We start from the raw sequence: 20,220 nt of genomic DNA, 5'->3' as shown, positions 1-20,220 counted from the left end.
AATTTCGATTCTCACCCACCGACTCTATCCTCCCCAAAATTCCAGAGCTCTATTTCTACACTTCCTACTTGATCTCCAGCAGATTAACTCCGTTTGTAGCTCCCGACACCACCACCATAGCCGAGTCCAGCAAGCCCGCCATAGCCGATTCTACCAAGCGGTGCCTCGTAAATATATTCAAAGATTTATATGTGGAATTTGAATTTAGATTTCTCAAATTTTCATATGATTTTAGGTCTTCCTAATCGACAATTATGCATGCATGCTTAGATTTGTGGAAAATTAAATTTCTGGGACTAGTGTTTTGGTTGATTAGATAGAGATACACTTTTTATGAAAGATTTTCGTGATATGAAAATTAGTATTCTAAAACTTAGATGAAATCCAGATTTTGTACTTTTTCGATGATTGAATTTGCAAATTCGTTTGCTTAATGATAAGGTCAGTTTATTGATCTTGTTCTGCAATCCATGTATCTGGAAACAAACTGATTTATTCTTCAACCTAAAAAAGTTGCAGAAGGAAAAAAAAAACCTAACCGAAAAAAATTGAAACCGAAGTTGAACCGAATCGAAAAAATCGAAAGGAAACTGAACTGAAACCAAACCAAACAATAATTTCGGTTTGGTTTTCCGATTGTGACCAAAAATCGAACCGAACCAAACCAAACCCACCCCTACTACCTAGCCCACCCTCTACGACCTAACCTCCACAATTCGATCCACCACCCCCTCCTTCGAACCACTCATGATCGTGTTCCCACACGCCCCATCCTATGAGACCCATCCCACCCAAACCCAACCCGGATCTGTGACGTTGACCGAAGAAGAAAATAGAGAGATAGAATGAGAGGGAAGAGAGGAATGTGGCGAGAGATTGAATTTCCAAACAAGGCCTGTTATCATCATCTGGCTGTGAGGTTCATATAAAAAATAGTAAAATTTGTGTTCATGAAATTACAAAATTGCCTATTATTTTTATTTCTATTCAGTTTTGATTAAAAGGATATATTAGTAATTTCATACAGTTTTGGTTGACAACCAGAGTTTTATATAGATAATGTGTAGATAAATAGTATAGAGTTGTTGATATGCAATCACTGATTTCAGGATCTCATAAGGCTCCAGCAGTTTTGAGTCAAGATTAATGATAAATCATGATATCAATACCTCACCAACCGAATAAGAAATACAATGCAGAACTCAACTAAGTGCTTGTTGATGTTCAATCATGCTATCAAGGAAAATAACAACTCCGCAAAAAATGAATGGGGAGCTCTTAATACAATCAAGCCCATTCCTCAAGCGCACAGAAACTAAGCCCAATTTTCTGGAGAAGAGGCCCATATTTTCTTTTGTGACTTTCTCTCGTTGTGAAGCAGCGAGTCTTCACTATAAAATGGCATAAAATGAATTTACAGGTGGGTGATTGAAGTTAGTTTAACTTTCATTTACTTACGATGAATAAGAATTGAAATCATTTTGATTCTTGAGTTGAGTTTATTGCATTTACTAAAATACAAGTAAGGGAATCAATTTATTCCTTTTACCCTTGTGTTTACTAACACGTAAGAAATCAGAAAATTATAAGTTTTCTCTTGAAATTCATAATCAATACCTTAAAATCAAGAATCAGACTGACTATGGGGGACTAGTTTAAGTAGGAAATACTCATTATCAACGTGGAAACTTAGTTGGGAAAAACGTCAACTAAGATCATACTACAAGATAGCAACGCAGTAAACATTGATAATCTCTGAGATCGATTGGGAATTAGCTTTGAAGAAACCTTTTCAATTAAGTTGTAGAATTATTTTGAGAGTTAGGTTAATTGAAGAATCACTCAAGTTTTTTTTATTTTTTTTATTTTTATTTTTTATGTTGAAATTGAATTTGACGAAGTCATGAGCTTGGAGGCGTTTGCTTCTATTTATAGTGTTGGGGAAGCTTCCCCGATCTTATCACACAACAATAGTTGAGGGTATATCAATCATTTGGCTGTTGCAATATTTGCAATGCGTGCTGTGATGTCACCCGTATCTATATTCCTGCGTTCGTACGAGATCACATCGCGTAAAAGCTTGTCTATTGACGTATTCGTCGTGGAAATGGAAGAGCGAGATTCTCAGTGCTGCTCGTGCCTTCGTGGACTGATCGGTCTGGTCATTGGGATTTGGTCATCGACTTATCATCAAAGGGCCAACTGACACGCCTTTGGTTTTAAATAAGAATTGTCTTGCCCTTTAGACCATCTCCAACAATGGGCTAAATGCCAAATTTCTCCCCAAATTTCCCCCCCAAACCATCTCCAACCCATGCTAAAACATTGGGCTAAATGCCAAATGTTAAAATTGGGCCAAATTCCCCCCAGATTTCCCCCCCCCCCCCCCCCCGCGAGACTGGACTCGCTGGCCCAAAGGTCAGTCTCGGCCCGCTCACTCGCGTACGCGCCCCACGCGGAGCGCTTGCAGTCCGTGCCCGACAGGGTGGGCCCAGCTGTCAGCGGGTTGTCGGCCACCCAGCTGAAGTCCAACGGCTATTTTTGCAATCCAACGGATGTGTTTCAAGGACCGTTGGTTGATCCAACGGTCCAAATTCAAATTTGATTTTTTAAAATATGTTATTTTAAAATACATTGAATCCAACGGCTGAGATCAAATATAATCAAATCTAACGGTAAAAAAAAGATCTAACGGCCCAAATTTAAATCTAACGGTTAAAATAATTAAAAAAATTATTTAACTCAAAATTCACCCAAAAACTCTATAAATACCTATGTATTTGTTCAAACATCCACACAAAACTCAAATTTCTCTTACAATTCTTCCAATTTATCTTTCTACCATTTCTTTCCATTTCCAAATTGTTCAACATGGCAAGAGAGCATATTAGAGGTCGTAATTGGACTTGTGAGGAAGATGTTGCTCTATGCTTGGCATGGGTTTCTATTAGCGAAGATGGTGCAGTTGGCACTAATCAAAATAAGAAGGTTTTGTGGGATAAAATCATTGCAAAGTTTCAAGAAAACTGCAATGGTAGCAGGCGGGATGGTGGTGGTGTTTATGATCAGTGGAAGACTATCAACAAAGCATGCACTTTATGGAAAGGAAGCTTGGAGAGAGCCGTGGTTGGCATGGCTAGTGGGAGGAGCGCCATAGAAATTGTGAGTTTTGTTCTTGATATTTTATTTGTCATGTACATAATATTATGTTGCAACTAATTATTTTTATGTATTTTTTGCATAGGGTGACAAAGCAATGGAAATTTACAAGACAAGAGTAACACCAAAAAATCAAGTTTTTAAGTTGCAACATGCTTGGGACATCCTCAAGGATTGTCCAAGGTGGGGAACCGATGCGGACCAACAATGGTAAAGATTATTTCAACGTGAAGCTGCACAGACAAATGCCGGAGATGAAGGTGTTGCTGAAGGTGTCGATGAAATGACCCCATCTCCTTCTTTTGCAAGGCCCCCAGGAAGAGATAAGCAAAAGGAAGCAAAGAGAAAAGGGAAGTCCCAAGATCTGATGAGTGGACACTTTGATACTGGAATGGCAAAATTGAACGAAACTCATAGCGCTCGCCAAGAAGAAGCGGCTCGAATGCGTTTGCAAATGAAGGAAATCTCGGATAGGGAGGAAAATAGGTTTGAAATTGAATTCATGATGAAGGACCTCAGCCAATACACTCCAGAGAGGAAGAAGTTCTTACGTGGTAAGCAAAAGGAAATTATGCGAAAGTCTGCCTCAAGGAGTATGTTTCAAGATGATGAATCTTCTCAACCCTATATCCCAACATTTCAACGAAGTCCATCACCAAGTGAAGATAGTGGATATGATTGTTAAGTTTATGTAGTGTATGAATTATGTGCTTTATTAATTAAGTTTATTAATCATGTGCTTTATTAATTAAGTTTATTAATTATGTACTTTATTAATTAAGTTTATTAATCATGTGCTTTATTAATTAAGTTTATTAATTATGTACTTTATTAATTAAGTTTATTAATTGTGGTTTGTGAATTATAATTTATGTCTTATTAATTATCCAATAATTTATGTCTTATTATTCCCCACTTTGATGTAGAATTGAAAGTTAGCCCAGGGTTGAAAGATTGGTAAAAGTTGACGGCTTGCTTTGTGGGAAATTTAGTGATTTTTCAATATTTATCGGAATTAAAATTTTTTTAGATTAAAATGTTCATAAAATTAATTTACGATAGTCTACATATTTATTTTTTTTTTAAAAATTAATTTAACAAAAAAAATTGCATAAGTTCATTCTTTAATAATCCCGGGCTAAAATTTTAGGCCATAACGGTTGGAGCAGAAAAGTTGTTTCTGGGCTAAAAGCTAAATTTTCCGGGCTAAAAAATTTGGCTTTTAGCCCAACCATTGGAGATGGTCTTAGCAGGCCTAATTTTTATTTATGATCCGAAAATGGTCCTTTTGTATTATCTTATTAGTGTAGTTTCGCAATAATATAAAATAGGAAAATTTGGGTGTGACCCTTAAGTAACCTACCATATTTTCTTTTAAATGAAACAATCTTTTGTTGATTCAACGAACCATACAACCAAGAAAAGAAAACCACAATAAACATCATGGAAGCCAAATTGGATGAGAGATGATGGATTAGGCGAGTCAAAATACACATCAGGCTTGATCATCAAAAACTAGTTTTATAGTTACTCTTCCTACAAAGAGGTAGAAAGAATCAAAACCCCTAACTCGCATAGCCTACTTCCTTCTTAGTCGAAGCGATTAGAAAGAGCTAAACTCCCCCTAGAACGCCTCGCCCGATCCCTTTATCCCCAACTAGATGGAATTATTGATTACAATCTATACAATACATCAAGTAATATATCAGGTGGTTTTTCAAACCAAAATTGCTTGGCACCATGAAACAAACCATATCTAGCCAACTGATGAGCACACTCGTTCACTTAACAGCTTACATAGGTAAAAGTTGAAATATGTAATTCTTCCAACAAAACCACTGCATCTTAAATCACCATGCCAATCCCAGAAGTATCAGGAAACTTATTTTGCACTTTGTTTCACTAAATCGACACCTTCAAAATGTACTCACTAGTAGCCCAAAGAAATTGCTAGTCGAAATTCAATGAAAATGCATGCACACGCTCGAAATTGTCAAATTTCTCTTCTTTTTTTTTTTTTTTTTTTTTTTTTTGTTATGATTTTGTATAGAGTTGTCAAATTTTTCTCTTGTTCTCTCTGTTAATTTACCTATTTCCAACACGACACATTTAATGTTTGTTTTATTTAATACAAGTAATACTAGAAAAGGCAAAAAGAATGCATGACCTCGTGTGGTGGGAAATTGAGCTACAAACTTGTTGACAATTCTATATGCTTTAGCTCACTATCAATAATGTTATTCTTACTATGTTTTTGTACCATAATCGTATACCACATTAGATGGTATTTGATGTGGACAACCACATCATTTAAATTAATTAACATTTAATTTCAATTAAAAACTATTCAATAAATCAATAATTAATAAAAAAAGATGGTTAATTAAATGATGATTGTAGTATAGAGCAGTCTCCTTCTTCCTTTCCATTTCTCTTTCACGTTAGTTTTTTTTATTGATTTTTGTTTATTTCCATGATTATGATCAAGCTTTATAGAATTTACTTGTACACCGCAACCACCATTGATTTCTATCTCCAGGCTCATGCCTCGTAGCCCCAATCCTCTTTCCACTTCAAGTATTTCCGTCTCCAATCTTCATTGGTACTCCAACTCCATGGCTTTTCATCTCGTGATTTTTTTCCTTTTTTTTTAAAATTTTTTTTTTGTGTGGTTTAAAAGAAGGATTTCATATGATTATTTCATTAAATAATGTCTATTAGCTTTCATGAGAATTAGGAGTTAAACTCAAATGTCTATCGGATTAGGGTTCATACCCCCATTAAGTTATTAACCCAAGAAAGAAACTTGAAGTCTGCAATTTTTCTTATTTAAGTGTTTTAATTAACAAGAAAAATTGAAATCAAAATTAAATGACATGGCTTGTCCAACTCATGTGCCACCTAAGATGGTAAAGAAATGCGGTATATGTAATACCCTGAAAATTTAAATATATGAATTAGATATTCATAATTATGAATATGTAGAGAAAATCGAAAATAAATCGATTTATAGTTATGAAAATTGAATTGAGAAATTTTAAAGTTTTATTTCTAGGAATTTTTATAATTTACAATGACGTATTTTATCCTCACATATTTTATAGTTTTTCTTGATATATTTGGATAGAGTTCGATCTCACGAGCGTGTGGGCGAAAATCGTTCGTGAAACGGAATTATCACGAAGAAGTTATTAACGATCGAAGTGGAGGGCAAAATAGACATTTTACCATTAATTTGGAAGGCAACAAAAAATCTGGAGCAATGGGATGATGCCACATGTGTGGCTGTGAGGAAGAGAACGTTGCGGGAGAGAAAAGGAGGGAGGGGTGGACCAATGGGAAAGGGAGGAAAGGAGGGGAAGGGAGAGACATGGGATCATGGATCCCTTACCCAAATCCTGCGACCCGACCCGTTATTTCGGCGATTTCCCGTCGCTTTCCGCCATTTTTTCCGACAATTTGGACCAATCCACCACTCTCAATCATCATCTAGCCCCTCCCTCTTCCCTTTCCACCTAAAATACCCCGACGACAATCGTGGGTGCCGCGAAAACCCTTGGTCGAGATCCACCAAATCTGAAACGATTTTATTCAATTACCACCATTGGACTCTCCTTGAGCCCAAAAACAAAGCCCAAGCATTGTTTGGGGCGGCGGAGCGCCGGAGGTGGCGGATCAAGGCCACCCAAATTCTAGGGTTCCGACGGTTCGTGGCTAATTTCAGGTGTTTTCCGGCCAAATTGGACTTCAGCCCAGGTATAAAAGTTATTCCCCTTAACTTGTTCTACATTTCTATAAAATTTGAGATTTTTTAGAAATAGTGAAATTTTTTGGCTAGTTGAGGCGGTGAGTCGACATTGCGTTTTATGCAAATTTCATTATTACAACTATGCTTTTTGGTATCGAATTGACGTGTTTCGAGTATTAACACGAATGGTTGGATATTTTGGATAAATTGAATATTTTCGGAATTGGTTTGAAATTGAATTGTGAACTACGAAAGGCTTGATCCCGCTCAAGGGTATGTAGGCAGTCTAATAGAGTTAGATGCAACCTTAAATAATTGAAAATTAATCTTTTGTTGAGAATGGTTTTAATAGAAGAAATTGAGGATAAAATTGATAATTTAATACTATGTTTTAGAGGTTTTAAAAGATGGTTATAGTTTTGTGAGGAATTAAGGAAATTAGATAAAGAATTGTGATTAATGGTAATTAAATCAATAAGAGTTTAATTTGGCCTATCACCGAAATTATTTCCCGAAAAAGTAAATTTTAGGGGCAGGGCGTTACAGTATAAAATTATGGTAAGAATAACATTGCTCTTTAACAATTATTAAAAAACAAGAGAACAGTTTACATGAGTGCAACGTTGTGCAAATTATATGATTTTATGTACAAGTGTCTTTCTACATGATTGTCATTGGTTCGTAAATGCTACATGCAATTCACCAAATTATAAAGGCATATGCTTTGAATGAAGGGAATAAATTTAGAATTTAGACAAAAGTCAGAATTCGTAAATTGACATGCATCAATTTTTTTTGTTTGGATTCATGAACATAGAAATTTAGACTTTCTGTTTAAGAAAAAAAACTTTTTGGGACTTCAATTTCCCAAGTTTAATTTTATGTAAATAGTTTTCAAAATTTATATGAGTGAGAATTTAAAAACAAAATTATATAAAATAAAAAAAAACTCAACCATAAGTGGTCACCATCGTTACCACATACCCTTACCACCGCCAAAGAGAAAATTCCAGGAACTCCATTTTCACCGGAAAGAAAGGAAAAAACTTGACGTAACTCCTTGTCCTCCTACCATTTACACGTGTAGCGAACCCTGCTGTATATATCTCAAGCCACACAAAATAAAGATTCATATGGACCCCATCAGAATCCCAACAAAATATAACGGTCAACAGTATTCAGCCCTCTTCCTCTGTATATGTCCCTCAAAAAACTAAAACAAAAAAATAGAAAAAAAAATGGAGCCTCTCTGCCGAAACTTGGATCTCAAACCAGCAACTTTCCCACCAATTTCACCAAGATTCCCAAAACCCATTTCGCTGTCACTGCGTTCTCATCGGTTTTCGTGCTCGGATCGCCAGGTGACCAAGAAATGGAGGGTGTCTGTTGGCAATGCAAACTCGGAAGCTAAGTTTTCCAGTCAGGAGTTGGTGAGGGCAATTAGAAAAGGGTTGCTTGCATTTGCCGCTGCCGCTGCTGCAAATTATGCTGTTGTTTGTTGCGATTATCCGGCGATGGCGGAGTCTCTGACGTTGGCTTTTCCGGTGTCACGCACTACTGAGGTGATAGATTTTGTTTCCATTTGATTCAGTGTTTGATGAGTTCTGTTATTTCTGACCACTCACCAGTACTAGTCAACTTGTGAGTTTAATTATGTATGTATAGATAACCTAGATGATATGCATGTTTAAAAAGGCAAGAGTAAAAAAACCGAAAACCAAATTCATGAATAATTAAGTATGCAGATTAAGAAAAATGGACAAGAAAAAAGATGATTTCTTTATTCAATACCAGTTAAACATATTTTTTCTAAGAATACAAGAATCTGACATCTGAGAATTGACATATTAAATTTCCATTTGTACTGAATCACTCTTAATAGTACCGATGTTTTTTGTGATAAAAACCTCGCACTTGCCAGGTAGTAAGATTCAAATTGGGGGATGATATCAGTGTGGTTAGTGGTGGGCTTCTAACCTGTGTTTCAAAAATCTTGACAAGGTTTTCATGCTAAATCAGATTATTGGTTTTTTACATTACTTAATATTTATTTGATTGATAACCAGGTTTTCCTAATTTAGTTAGATTTCTTTCACTCATCAATTTGTTACTGTGTGTTACTACTTTTTGCCACAGAACATAATACAGTTATTGATCGGTTGTTCTTAAGTCATAATTTGACTGTACTTGGATCACAAATTTGATGCCAACGACTAAGTCGATAAAGTTTTTGTTTGTCAGGTGAATTCAGTACAAAGAACTCTTGTGGAGACTTGGGGTTTGATTAGGGAAACATTCGTAGACCCGACATTTAATCATCAAGGTATTGCTGTCTTTTATCCTGCTTTTATCTAACCCAGGATTAACGCACTATGCACACCAATGGTTGAACTTAAGGATTATTTATATTCCACTGATTCGAATGTTCAAGTTCTAATTTTTTAGCACTTCGGTTATTTTCAAGAAATGAAACTGCTATAGTATTTGGAACTTCAACTTGTTTTTTCCTCCCATTTTGGGGTTTTCTAGCCTTGAAGATGTGAATTCTTTTTCTGTAGATTGGGATCAAAAGTTTCAGCAAACGATGACAGAAATGTTTCCCCTTAAGTCTGCTGATGCAGCATATATGAAAATCAGTGGAATGCTATCTACTCTTGGCGATCCCTTTACGAGGATCATCAGTCCCAAGGTCTGCTTTTTTACGTGGATGCATTCCATCTCTCTGCTATTTCACTCTCACTTTGGTTAAGCTGGCAATTGCTGTACAGAATTCTTTGAACAATTCAGTTTAATCGTGATATGATCACATATAGCTAATATGACTATGTTTAACTGTATATGTCTAACTTGCATAAAAAATAGTTATAGCTATCAGCTAATTACGATTTTCACTCACAGGAATATCAAAGTTTTCGTATTGGAAGCAATGGAAATCTACAAGGAGTTGGCCTTTTCATAAATACTGAACCAAGAACAGGCCATTTGGTTAGTAAGAGGCCAAATTATGCTTTTCAATTCAAATTTTTTAGCAAGCAAACATATGGAAAACTGATACATGCAGTTCCTGGGATATATGGAATACTCAAGCGATTAAACGAACCAATGATGTTTACGAGTTCACTCATAGTTCGACAAACTATACATTGTTCTAAAAAAATTTACAAAAACCTATTTCAAGTTTTATCATGTATTTTTCGAAGCGTATTTGTTTATTCTCATAGTATTGACTTTACAATACCTTTATTAAGCTGTTCATCTGGTAGATGATTTTTATTGGACATTGCAGGTTGTTTTGTCTTGTGTAGAGGGTGGCCCAGCTGCTCGCGCTGGTTTACATCAAGGAGATGAGTTGGTTGAAATTAATGGTACATCAAACTTCCAAACATTTGATATTTATTTTGTGACGCTGGAAATAAAAACATCGTATTTGGTAGTCGAATTGTACCATGCATTGCATACAATCTGCGGATTCAAACAATCAAAATATATTAAATTCTTTATGGAGCAAGCCTGCTCAAGTGAAATCACGTTCTTGATTTGTAAAATTGATGTATGGAACTCGCCACTGAATTGTTCTGCTCCTTCAAATTTACCAAATTCTTCTTTGGACTATAAAATTAAAAATACTTAACTAGTTTTTCAATGCAGGATGTTCCTTAATCAAGAGAATGTATTCCAAAATTTCAACTTTGTACTGTTTTTCTGTTTACGTTTTAGCTCACATTTCATTATCTCAAATACGATCCTTATAACTTCAGGAGAGAAGGTGGATGGTATTGACACTGAAGCAGCCATACAGAAACTTAGAGGTCAAGTTGGAACAACAGTTACAGTAAAAGTTCACAGAGTAATAATCAACTCTCTTTGTTTTCAAGTTGCAGCAGAAATTAGTATTTGTGATGTATTGACTTATCCTGTAGAGTATGGCCAGCAATTGCAAATTGCTTTAGATAACTAATTTCACATTCTGTTTCCCAGGGCAATGATTTCGGAGGCGATTCTAGTATAAAAGAGGTAATAGACCACCTATTGTATTGGGTTTCATTGTGTAATACATTTGGTTTTTTTGTGTCGGTGTCAAGCAAGCGCATGTACTTGATTAACAATGGTTTTTGGTAAACCCATCTGAAAAATGACCCATCTGATTGAAGGTGAAACTACCTCGTGAGTACATTAAGCTTTCCCCGATTTCAACTGCTACTATCCCACATAAAACCCCAGATGGACGTTTAACAAAAATGGGTTATGTGAAGTTGTTAGCCTTCTCTCAGGTAATTCTTACTATCACTTTTCTCTTAGCAATGCAGAAAATAACAATCCACCTTTAAAGAAGTAAAATAATTGGTTCCGCGCATGGAATCATGGTCATATAATTGGTTATCAATTGTTGCTTTTATCACATATTATATGGTTTTACAGCCTTTCATTCTATTTGACAGACTGCTGCAGCTGATATGGAAAATGCTATTAATGAAATGAAGAGTCAGGGTGTACACTCATACATACTGGATTTACGGAACAATCCGGTAACCTTTTCATCCTCATTTACCTAAAAAGAGCTTTCTACTAGCTCATTTTCCGAACCTTTTGGTGGTTACTCAGTGTGTTTCTCTTTTCCAACTAAATTCTTCAGGGGGGACTGGTAAAAGCAGGACTTGATGTTGCACAAATTTGGCTAGACGGGGATGAAACTCTCGTGAATACAATTGATCGGGAAGGCAATCTTTTACCCATCAACATGGTCAATGGGCATGCTATAACACATGATCCACTTGTTGTGCTTGTAAGTTTTGAACTTTATATGTAAATTTCATTCTAGTAGGAAGCCATATGAACACCTGTTGACATGTTCTTATGAGCTTTTCATCCGAAAAGTATGCAGAAAATTATTTCTTCAAAACTTTGCAGTCTGTGTAACATTATGCCAAAGCCTTTGTTTTCTCAATTTTGCTAGATACAAAGTTTTTTGTTTACAATTGCAAATAATACGTTCTCTCTCTTGAAAATTGATATATATGCAAAATGTCAAAATTTGTCACACGAATAGTTGTTTCTTCTTTATCTTCATATTCACAATGGCTTCCGAATCTTCTACTATTCGAAACAGGTTAATGAGGGCAGCGCGAGTGCAAGTGAGATTCTGGCAGGGGCACTACATGACAATCGCCGAGCCACTCTTGTGGGGCACAGAACCTTCGGAAAAGGAAAAATCCAGGTAGCCAGTTCTTCTGAAGCACGAAAAATTTAATGTAGCTAATTACATCAACAACTCAAGCTAAGGTGCACATTACCCATTTCCAAGTTACAAACTTCCTAGGTAGCTGAGCTACGATGCTTTTCTTCTCTGCAAGCACCATAGCTCTTGTTTTTTAATTCAGTGAATTAACAGTAATATGTTATCTCACCTACAATGACCACTGCTGCACTTACTCTAAATTTATCATGGTAAAAAAACCTGTCATTGTTTTACTATTCTACATCTTGATCAAGTCTCAAATTAGTGGCTATGATGTTGCTTGTTTCCCTAATGCTCCTTCCTACAGAGTGTCACAGAGCTACATGATGGATCAGCTTTATTTGTCACGGTGGCTAAATATTTATCGCCGGCACTTCATGACATAGACCAGGTTGGCATTGCTCCTGATGTTCAATGCACAACTGAAACGCTCAATTCTCCCAAGGAATCGATGTCGAAGGAGAAGAGCTCAGTCTCATCATCTTTAGAAGCAGATTCATGTGTCTTGGTAGCCGAACATGAATTGGACATTCAGGAATCCAAAGGCACTGCTTCTTGAAGACAGGATCATGCAGTAATTTAAATTTGTATAGCATAGGAATTGAAGGTACAGATGTGAAAAAGAATATGAAATAGAACAGGGTCTGCTTATACTTGCCCTTCCACATCGTGTGCAAGTAAGAAGTACAAGGTTAAATAGGTTATAGTGTACTGATCCAAAATTTCAGATGCGTAATTTGTGTGTAATTCCTTCTTTGTTTTATGTTTTTTAAGATACAATGATATATTAATACTAAAGGGAAAGAATTTATGTTAAGCTACGTAATGAGCAACTACACTAGATTGATATCAAACTCACCATACATGAAAGTTAAATTTAAGATCTATTTAACGGTAAAGAGAAATACCTATTCACAGTAATACTATGTGGCTAGTGAAGGACTTATTTTTAGCTTTTTTTAGACATGCCAATTGTACTCTACACAAATTTTTGCCTTACTCCTAATTAACACTTCATTATGTATCACATTAATCCATGCGCTCTTCGTTTGTGTCCCATTTTACTCAGTCTGTCATTGAGTTGAGAAAAACGTTAGTTTACTGAAGTGGCATGAGCTCTTTGATCATTTCAATAATGAATATGAATAGGTTAAAGAAATTGAAATCAAGAAACTAAGCCATTTAGAGTTGTCAAGAATAAAATTTGTAGTAATTTAGGCAGGGGTTTTTGTTTTTTGATTTTCATGCCAGAGTATTTTTGCAATTTTAGATACCCTAAATGTGAAAACGGGTTGAAAATTCTAAAGGGACCATGCCTTGTCAATGAAATTAATGTTTCTTTCAACTTGGTTGACAAAACGGAGTAAAAACAGACAAAAAAAATATTACAAGTGGTAAAGTGAGTGAGATATGGTAATGTGTTCGCAACAATTAGCAAACATTTTAATTAAACCTTAGGGTAAGAAGAAGTTCTCGGTTATGTTAGGCGTGCAAATTAAGAGTTATTGACATTCACTCTTCAACTTAAGGGGAGTATTAGAAAGTGTATTCTTAGTTTGGAAGTTTTTTTGTAATTAATTTTGTACAAGGTTCTAAAGGACACTAGATGTTAGTCGGACGGCAGGCTAGGGGTCTAGGGCAGATTTAAGTAAATATACTATATTTCATGTAAATAAGTGTCTATTTATACTTAAAATATATGTAATTTCATCAAAAACTACAAAATAGAATAACATATATATTATGAAGTATTGAAACATAATGAAAACATGGGGAACAAGCATATAATGTGTGTTTATTTAAGTATTCAACAAGTTTCTTACAATTTATTGAAAAAATAAAATGCAGATGAAAGTTATTTATTTTCTTTTAAGTGAGTTACAACCTTGGCAGATGCTTAGGCGAGTCTGGATAGGCTAGACGGGTGCCTAGGCGGTCTAGGCAGGTGCATCAGTAGGTCTAGACGTCATTTCTTAATTTTCAAATGCATGTGCATTAATCGAGACGATGATCAGCCGCCTAACGTCTAACATCCAAACGGAATCTAGACGTTTTTTGTTACTATTGTATTCCCAGATTGGAGGATTCTTTATTGTACCAGAAAAACTCTTGTCTATATCGTTAACAAATCAATAAAATTATTGAGTTGTGCTAAACACAAATTTCTACAGTAGCTGGCCAAAAAGAAGAAAATGAGAGGTGTCAGTGTAGGTGTGAGGCGACGCTACCTTGACAGGTTGGAGTTGCGTTAGCCACTTTTACTCGAACACCTCAAGACTTTGTGGCTGGTGCTTCTTGTGATTGGTTCACACTATTAGTTTGGACTGTTCATGGGTCGATTGGTTGCGAGGGATGACGATTTTCTTAGGATTCTCTTCTTGAGGATCCTAGGAATCCTCACATCTTAATCATCTATCATACATTATGCGATTAATTTTTGTTTAGTATTATTTATGTTTAATTTTAAATAAAAAAATTCAAATAATTTTTATCGATATACGAAGAATAACTAGAATGTAAAGATCTTCAGAATTTCCACAATTTGAATCTGGATAAGATTCAAATCAGCTGTGGAGGACCATACCAATTAGCAATTACCAAACCTCATGTGGGAGGCCAATAATTCGGTTTGATTATTTGCCTCACATTATTGGCAGCGTCATCATGATTTGGTTCTTTCTTAGTTAAGTTGGACATTGGGGAGCCCCATATAATATCAATTTCGTTCTTTCTAACGGCATGTTCAAGATTTGAATAATGAATTATTCATCCAAATTAAAATTCGATTGGTTGGCCACATAATATTATGGTCTATCGGTAGTTATCTTTACTTATAAGTGAGAGGTATTTAAGTTCGATTTTTACCAAATGTAAATTTGAACCACATTATCGCTAACTCATTATGAGGCTTAACTTACTCCCCTCCGTTTAGTGTAGATAAATTCGATCAGTTGAAACTTGAAATGAATAATTGGTTTCCTCTAAGGGCCTGCTCGATGCTCCCTCTAAGATATTTGATAAAATTATTTGATATTAGAGGGCGTCGTATGACAGTCTGGAACACTAGATATTTGATAAAATTATCGACGCAATTGTCTTAGTGTTTTTCAATTGGGAATGGGACCTCTTTTTATTTTGATATTTCAGTACTAATTTTAATGGTTAATTGTGTTTTCCCCTCGTATACATAGAAGGTGTATGCAACTGCCCTTTCGCATTGAAAGTTGTATGTTTCATCTCCAAGTTGATATATATTTTTTTTTTTTGGATATCCAAGATGATCTTTCAACAGAGATCGATAAGTACTTCATTTTTTACCATAGTTAAACTAAAACATTGATAACTGTTGAAAATTAGAGGATGGAAAATAGACGAATGAATATATGCTATATATTGCCAAGACGTCAACAAATTAAAGGTACTACATCTTGACATAATTGTTCGTAATCGAATTACAATAAATCATATTTATAGAGAACTAATCCTAATCTTAATAGTCAAGAAATCTAAATCCTTTACCTAGCTATAAGAAAACCCTAAGATATGAAATACCAAAATATACCTAAACCTACTAATAAACCAAATTACTAACTAATTTATTTTCCAACAATAACATGTACAATCCATACGAGCGTTAATAAGAGATATGGGAGCAAAAATGTATGACATGTTTTTTTCCGGAATAAGTAATCAGTAACATTTTTTGTTCATTACAATGTAATGAATCAAAGATCCAATATTTTCTTATACTATAGAAATCATGAATTCTTCTTCAAGGATTAAACAATAGAAATCCATTATTCCAATATGAAAACAAAAAAACAAAAACAAAAACAAAACAAAACAATTAGAGAACATTATATAATGCTGCATTTGTTATTACACTCTTCAGGCGTCTCGTCTCACTTATTAGTCACAATGAAATTAATTCACGTAGTGCTTCAACAAGGCAAATAATGAGACCATAAGTGACGCTCCAACAACGGCGCCGTTTACTGGCAAAGAGTAAGCCGCTCCATCCATGGGCGCGGGTGCTGGCGCAGTTTCCTGAGCGAAGACCGTGGCAGCCAAGACGACCAACACCAGCATCTGCACGAAGAAGAAGGCCCTGAAGATGCTAACTTGCGCCATTGGTGATACTTAGACTAGAACTCTGAGCTGCTGCTAAAGTGATAGATGGAGTGGGGAGGTGAGTGTTTGTGTTGTGAGTTGTAAGAACATATGGAGAAGTGGATGTTTCTTTATATAGGAAGATCGAGCGAAGTGTGGACTCAGGTGCTCTGTAGTTATACCTCCCACAACGACAGTCGATTGATTGTTTGTGTGGTGCACAAGAGTTCGTCTGTGTACGGCGAAGTATATATATGGTTTTCACACGTTTTTCTTTTAAAGAATATTAACTATTAAGTTGCATGAAATATTTGGAATGTTGGTCGACAACTTTGATGGGTCAATTTTATACTATATATTATTCCCTATTCTTGGTATATTTTGGTTATTATTTTGATGAAATTTTGATGCTTTGTTATGTATTTTTAATGTAGGACATGCGAAATTGTTATGAGCATAATGTAACATCCCACATCGCCCAGGGGAGTGATCCTTAAATGTATATTCACATCTCTACCTAGCACGAGGCCTTTTGAGAGCTTACTGGCTTCGGGTTCTATAGGAACTCCGAAGTTAAGCGAGAAGGGGGCTTGAGCAATCCCATGATGGGTGACCCACTAGGAAGTTGCTCGTGAGTTCCCAAAAACAAAACCGTGAGGGAATGGTAAGCCCAAAGCGGACAATATCGTGCTACGGTGGTGGAGCGGGCCCGGGATGTGACAATTTGGTATCAGAGCCTAACCCTGGTCGCGTGTGTGCTGACGAGGACGTCGGGCCCCTAAGGAGGGTGGATTGTGACATCCCACATCGCCCAAGGGAATGATCCTTATATGTATATTCCCATCCCTACCTAGCGCGAAGCCTTTTGGGAGCTCACTGGCTTCGGGTTTCGTAGGAACTCCGAAGTTAAGCGAGTAGCGCACGAGAGCATTCCCAGGATGGGTGACCCATCGGGAAGTTCTCGTGTGAGTTCCCAGAAACAAAACCGTGAGGGCGTAGTCGATGCCCAAAGCGGACAATATCGTGCTACGGTGGTGGAGCGGGCCCGGGAAGTGGTTCCCCCCGGGCGGGGATGTGACAATTTGGTATCAGAGCCTAACCCTGGTCGTGGTGTGCCGACGAGGACGTCGGGCCCCTAAGGGGGGTGGATTGTAACATCCCACATCGCCCAGGGGAGTGATCCTTAAATGTATATTCACATCTCTACCTAGCACGAGGCCTTTTGGGAGCTCACTGGCTTCGGGTTTTGTAGGAACTTCGAAGTTAAGCGAGAAGGGGGCTTGAGCAATCCCATGATGGGTGACCCACTGGGAAGTTACTTGTGAGTTCCCAAAAACAAAACCGTGAGGGAATGGTAAGCCCAAAGCGGACAATATCATGCTACGGTGGTGGAGCGAGCCCGGGAAGTGATCCGTCCCGGGTCGGGATGTGACACATAAAGTACTCAAATGGTGAAATTTTTTAGTGATTCCAATTGGAGCGGGTTCGTGAATCTGTTAAGAAGGTTGTATCAAAATTTCATAATTTTATTCCGAAGCATCTGATTGTTGCTAATTAATTTATGTCCAGCGTGCAGTGCTGACAGATTGGGTTGTAGAGCTTATTTGTGACTTTTTGGCTAGAAGATGATGGATTTTGGACTTGGGTTCTTCTTGGAACTTGAAGAGGAGGTTCTAATCTTTAATTCGAGTCATTTTGGACCTGTTTTGGAGTACTAGAGGTCCAGAAACGTGGCTATTTCTGTGCTAAGCAGATTTCCTAGTCATAATAGAAATGTAATTCCTATTTATCCTTTTATTATTTTATTTCCTAATTTTAGAAAACCTTTTCTATGAGGGTTTTAATTTGGAGTAGTATAAATAAGGCTTTTTAGCCATTAGGGTGGGAGATGCAACATTGGGAGGAGACTCATTATTTTGGAGAACTTCAAACTTTTTACCTACAAGGTGTTTTCAATCATTTTTCTAGGTAGGGAGACTTTGGATATGGTCCCTAACTATGAAAATACTTTGACTAAAACCTTGTTGGCTTTCAATTTTTGATCCAAGTCCCTGAAATTAATGTGATAATTTATTTATATGTACGTTACTATATTTTTTTAAATTAAAATTTGAAATTTATAGTTGTTTATATTAATGAGATTTTAAATAAAAAATCATAATTTGTGGGATTAAAAATATTAAAATATAAATATATTATTGTGTGTGTGTGTGTGTGTGTGTAAACATGGGTACATTCATCAAAATTAACCAAAAAATTATTGTACCAAAACATGGGTACATTCTTCAAAATCACCAAAATATATATATATATATATATTAGGCTTAATAATATTAGTAAATTTCTTCGATTAAACTTAACATGGATACATTCTCAAATCAAAAAAAAAAAAAATGTACCCATATAAGTTTAAAAATGGATTAGAAAAAAATTGAATAGATTTTATATAAAAAAAAATGGTACATTTTACCTATAACAAATTAGTATATTTAAGAATGAGTACATTTTAAGATTAAAAATTTGAAAAAAATTACATGAATGGTACATATAATTAGCATGGGTACATTTAGCAAAATTAAAAATGGGTACAAATAAATAAAAAAATATGGGTACAAGTACAAATAAAGCTTTATAAAATATGGGCACAAAAGGAAAGTAATATATGGGTACAAATTAAAACTGAAAAGAAAATTGGAACAAATTAAAAATGGGTACAAACTAAAAATAAAAATATACGATAAAAAATTTAGCCATAAATATAAATATACTAATTGTAACATTTTTAACATTAAATGAATCTATTTAGAAATAAAAAATATTTTATTATTGAAATAATTAATGATGTTATTAATACCAAGGACCTTGATCAAAAAATGAAAATGAATAAGGTTTTAATCAAAGGAGTAGCAAAAGGAAGGATGAGAACCTAATTTCTCCTTCTAGTTAATATATTTTCTTTGGTTTTATTATGATTGTTCGTAACTAGTCATTTTGCTAGGGCGAAGCCACGAGCCTTAGCATGAATATGTGATTTTATTAATTTGCTTATGAATGGATGCATGCATGTTTTGAATTATTAATCATCGCGATTAAACTATCTAATTGTCTTAGAGATTCGCGACCATTAGGGTTTTTAGACAAGTAATTTGATGCAATTTCTGTTGGAACATCACCTTGAGATTGAGGATGGCTTCTTGTGATTAGTAATTGTAAGTTCACTTAAGGTGAACATCACGCTCTTAAGGGTTGCATGGTTTTTCAAAGGGTTTTCACAAAGCTTAATGAGTCTTACATGTTTATATTTGATCTGAACATCATAGACGAGTTGCATGTTAGATATACATTTTCGCTTGAACATCACTAGGAAAATATGTATTAGGAAAATCTAACCTTCAAAACATGTATGTGGAAATTCATAAGTAATTGGTAAAATTACATAGGATTGTTAGTAGTGATGGCAGAACTCTAGTGTTTAAATTGTTTTCCAAAAACTTTGTCTTTTGCTTTCTTTACTTTGTCAATTATTTAATTATTTTTATTTTAAATTCGTTTTAGTTATTTTAAATTTCAAAATCAACCTTTTCGAAACTTTGTTCTAAATAATTAGCCAAGGATTAGTTTAAATAAAAATTATTCAATCAATCCGTGTGGAAACAACCTTGCTTGATCCATTTATACTATAACTACCTTGTTCTCTTGTAAGTATTTTTAAGTGTTTTTATCCATACTTTTGCAGGTGGTAAAAATACTATCATACTTCTATGAGAAATATGATCGTTTGTAACTGATTCCCTTTTGTACATGTATGAGTTTTAGTATGGGGCTCGTATTTACGGGAAAAAACTAATGTATGCCCACATAAGTGACTGGTCGTATCATTTTTCTAGTTATGTAATCATGAATTTGCTTCTCTTTGAAAACATATCTTGAACACAAATCAAATAGACAACATATCGTTAATAAAAAA

At 35.4% G+C, this 20,220-nt stretch overlaps 1 protein-coding gene across 1 annotated transcript; it reads left to right on the top strand.

The window, feature by feature from the left end:
• The first annotated feature begins 8,113 nt into the window (after positions 1 to 8,113).
• On the top strand, positions 8,114 to 12,964 carry LOC137713549 (carboxyl-terminal-processing peptidase 3, chloroplastic-like). The gene is made up of 12 exons (XM_068452860.1): positions 8,114 to 8,469; positions 9,149 to 9,230; positions 9,466 to 9,596; positions 9,806 to 9,892; positions 10,194 to 10,272; positions 10,666 to 10,754; positions 10,886 to 10,921; positions 11,059 to 11,178; positions 11,347 to 11,433; positions 11,541 to 11,690; positions 12,015 to 12,122; positions 12,451 to 12,964. Exons 1-12 carry the CDS (start codon positions 8,146 to 8,148, stop codon positions 12,700 to 12,702), a joined length of 1,545 nt encoding a protein of 514 aa, XP_068308961.1. The 5' UTR covers positions 8,114 to 8,145; the 3' UTR covers positions 12,703 to 12,964.
• The last annotated feature ends 7,256 nt before the right edge of the window (positions 12,965 to 20,220 follow it).

This window comes from Pyrus communis, chromosome 13 (genome assembly GCF_963583255.1).
Source record: "Pyrus communis chromosome 13, drPyrComm1.1, whole genome shotgun sequence".
Taxonomy (NCBI): domain Eukaryota; kingdom Viridiplantae; phylum Streptophyta; class Magnoliopsida; order Rosales; family Rosaceae; genus Pyrus; species Pyrus communis.
The sequence above is the reverse complement of the archived record's forward strand: the minus strand, read 5'-3'. Positions and strand labels throughout refer to the sequence as shown.

Coding starts and splice junctions, on each gene's coding strand:
- LOC137713549 (XM_068452860.1), top strand. CDS start 8,146: ATGGAGCCTCTCTGCCGAAACTTGGATCTCAAACCAGCAACTTTCCCA. Junction 9,893..10,193: donor AACCAAGAACAGGCCATTTG/GTTAGTAAGAGG, acceptor TGGACATTGCAG/GTTGTTTTGTCTTGTGTAGA. Junction 11,691..12,014: donor ATGATCCACTTGTTGTGCTT/GTAAGTTTTGAA, acceptor TATTCGAAACAG/GTTAATGAGGGCAGCGCGAG.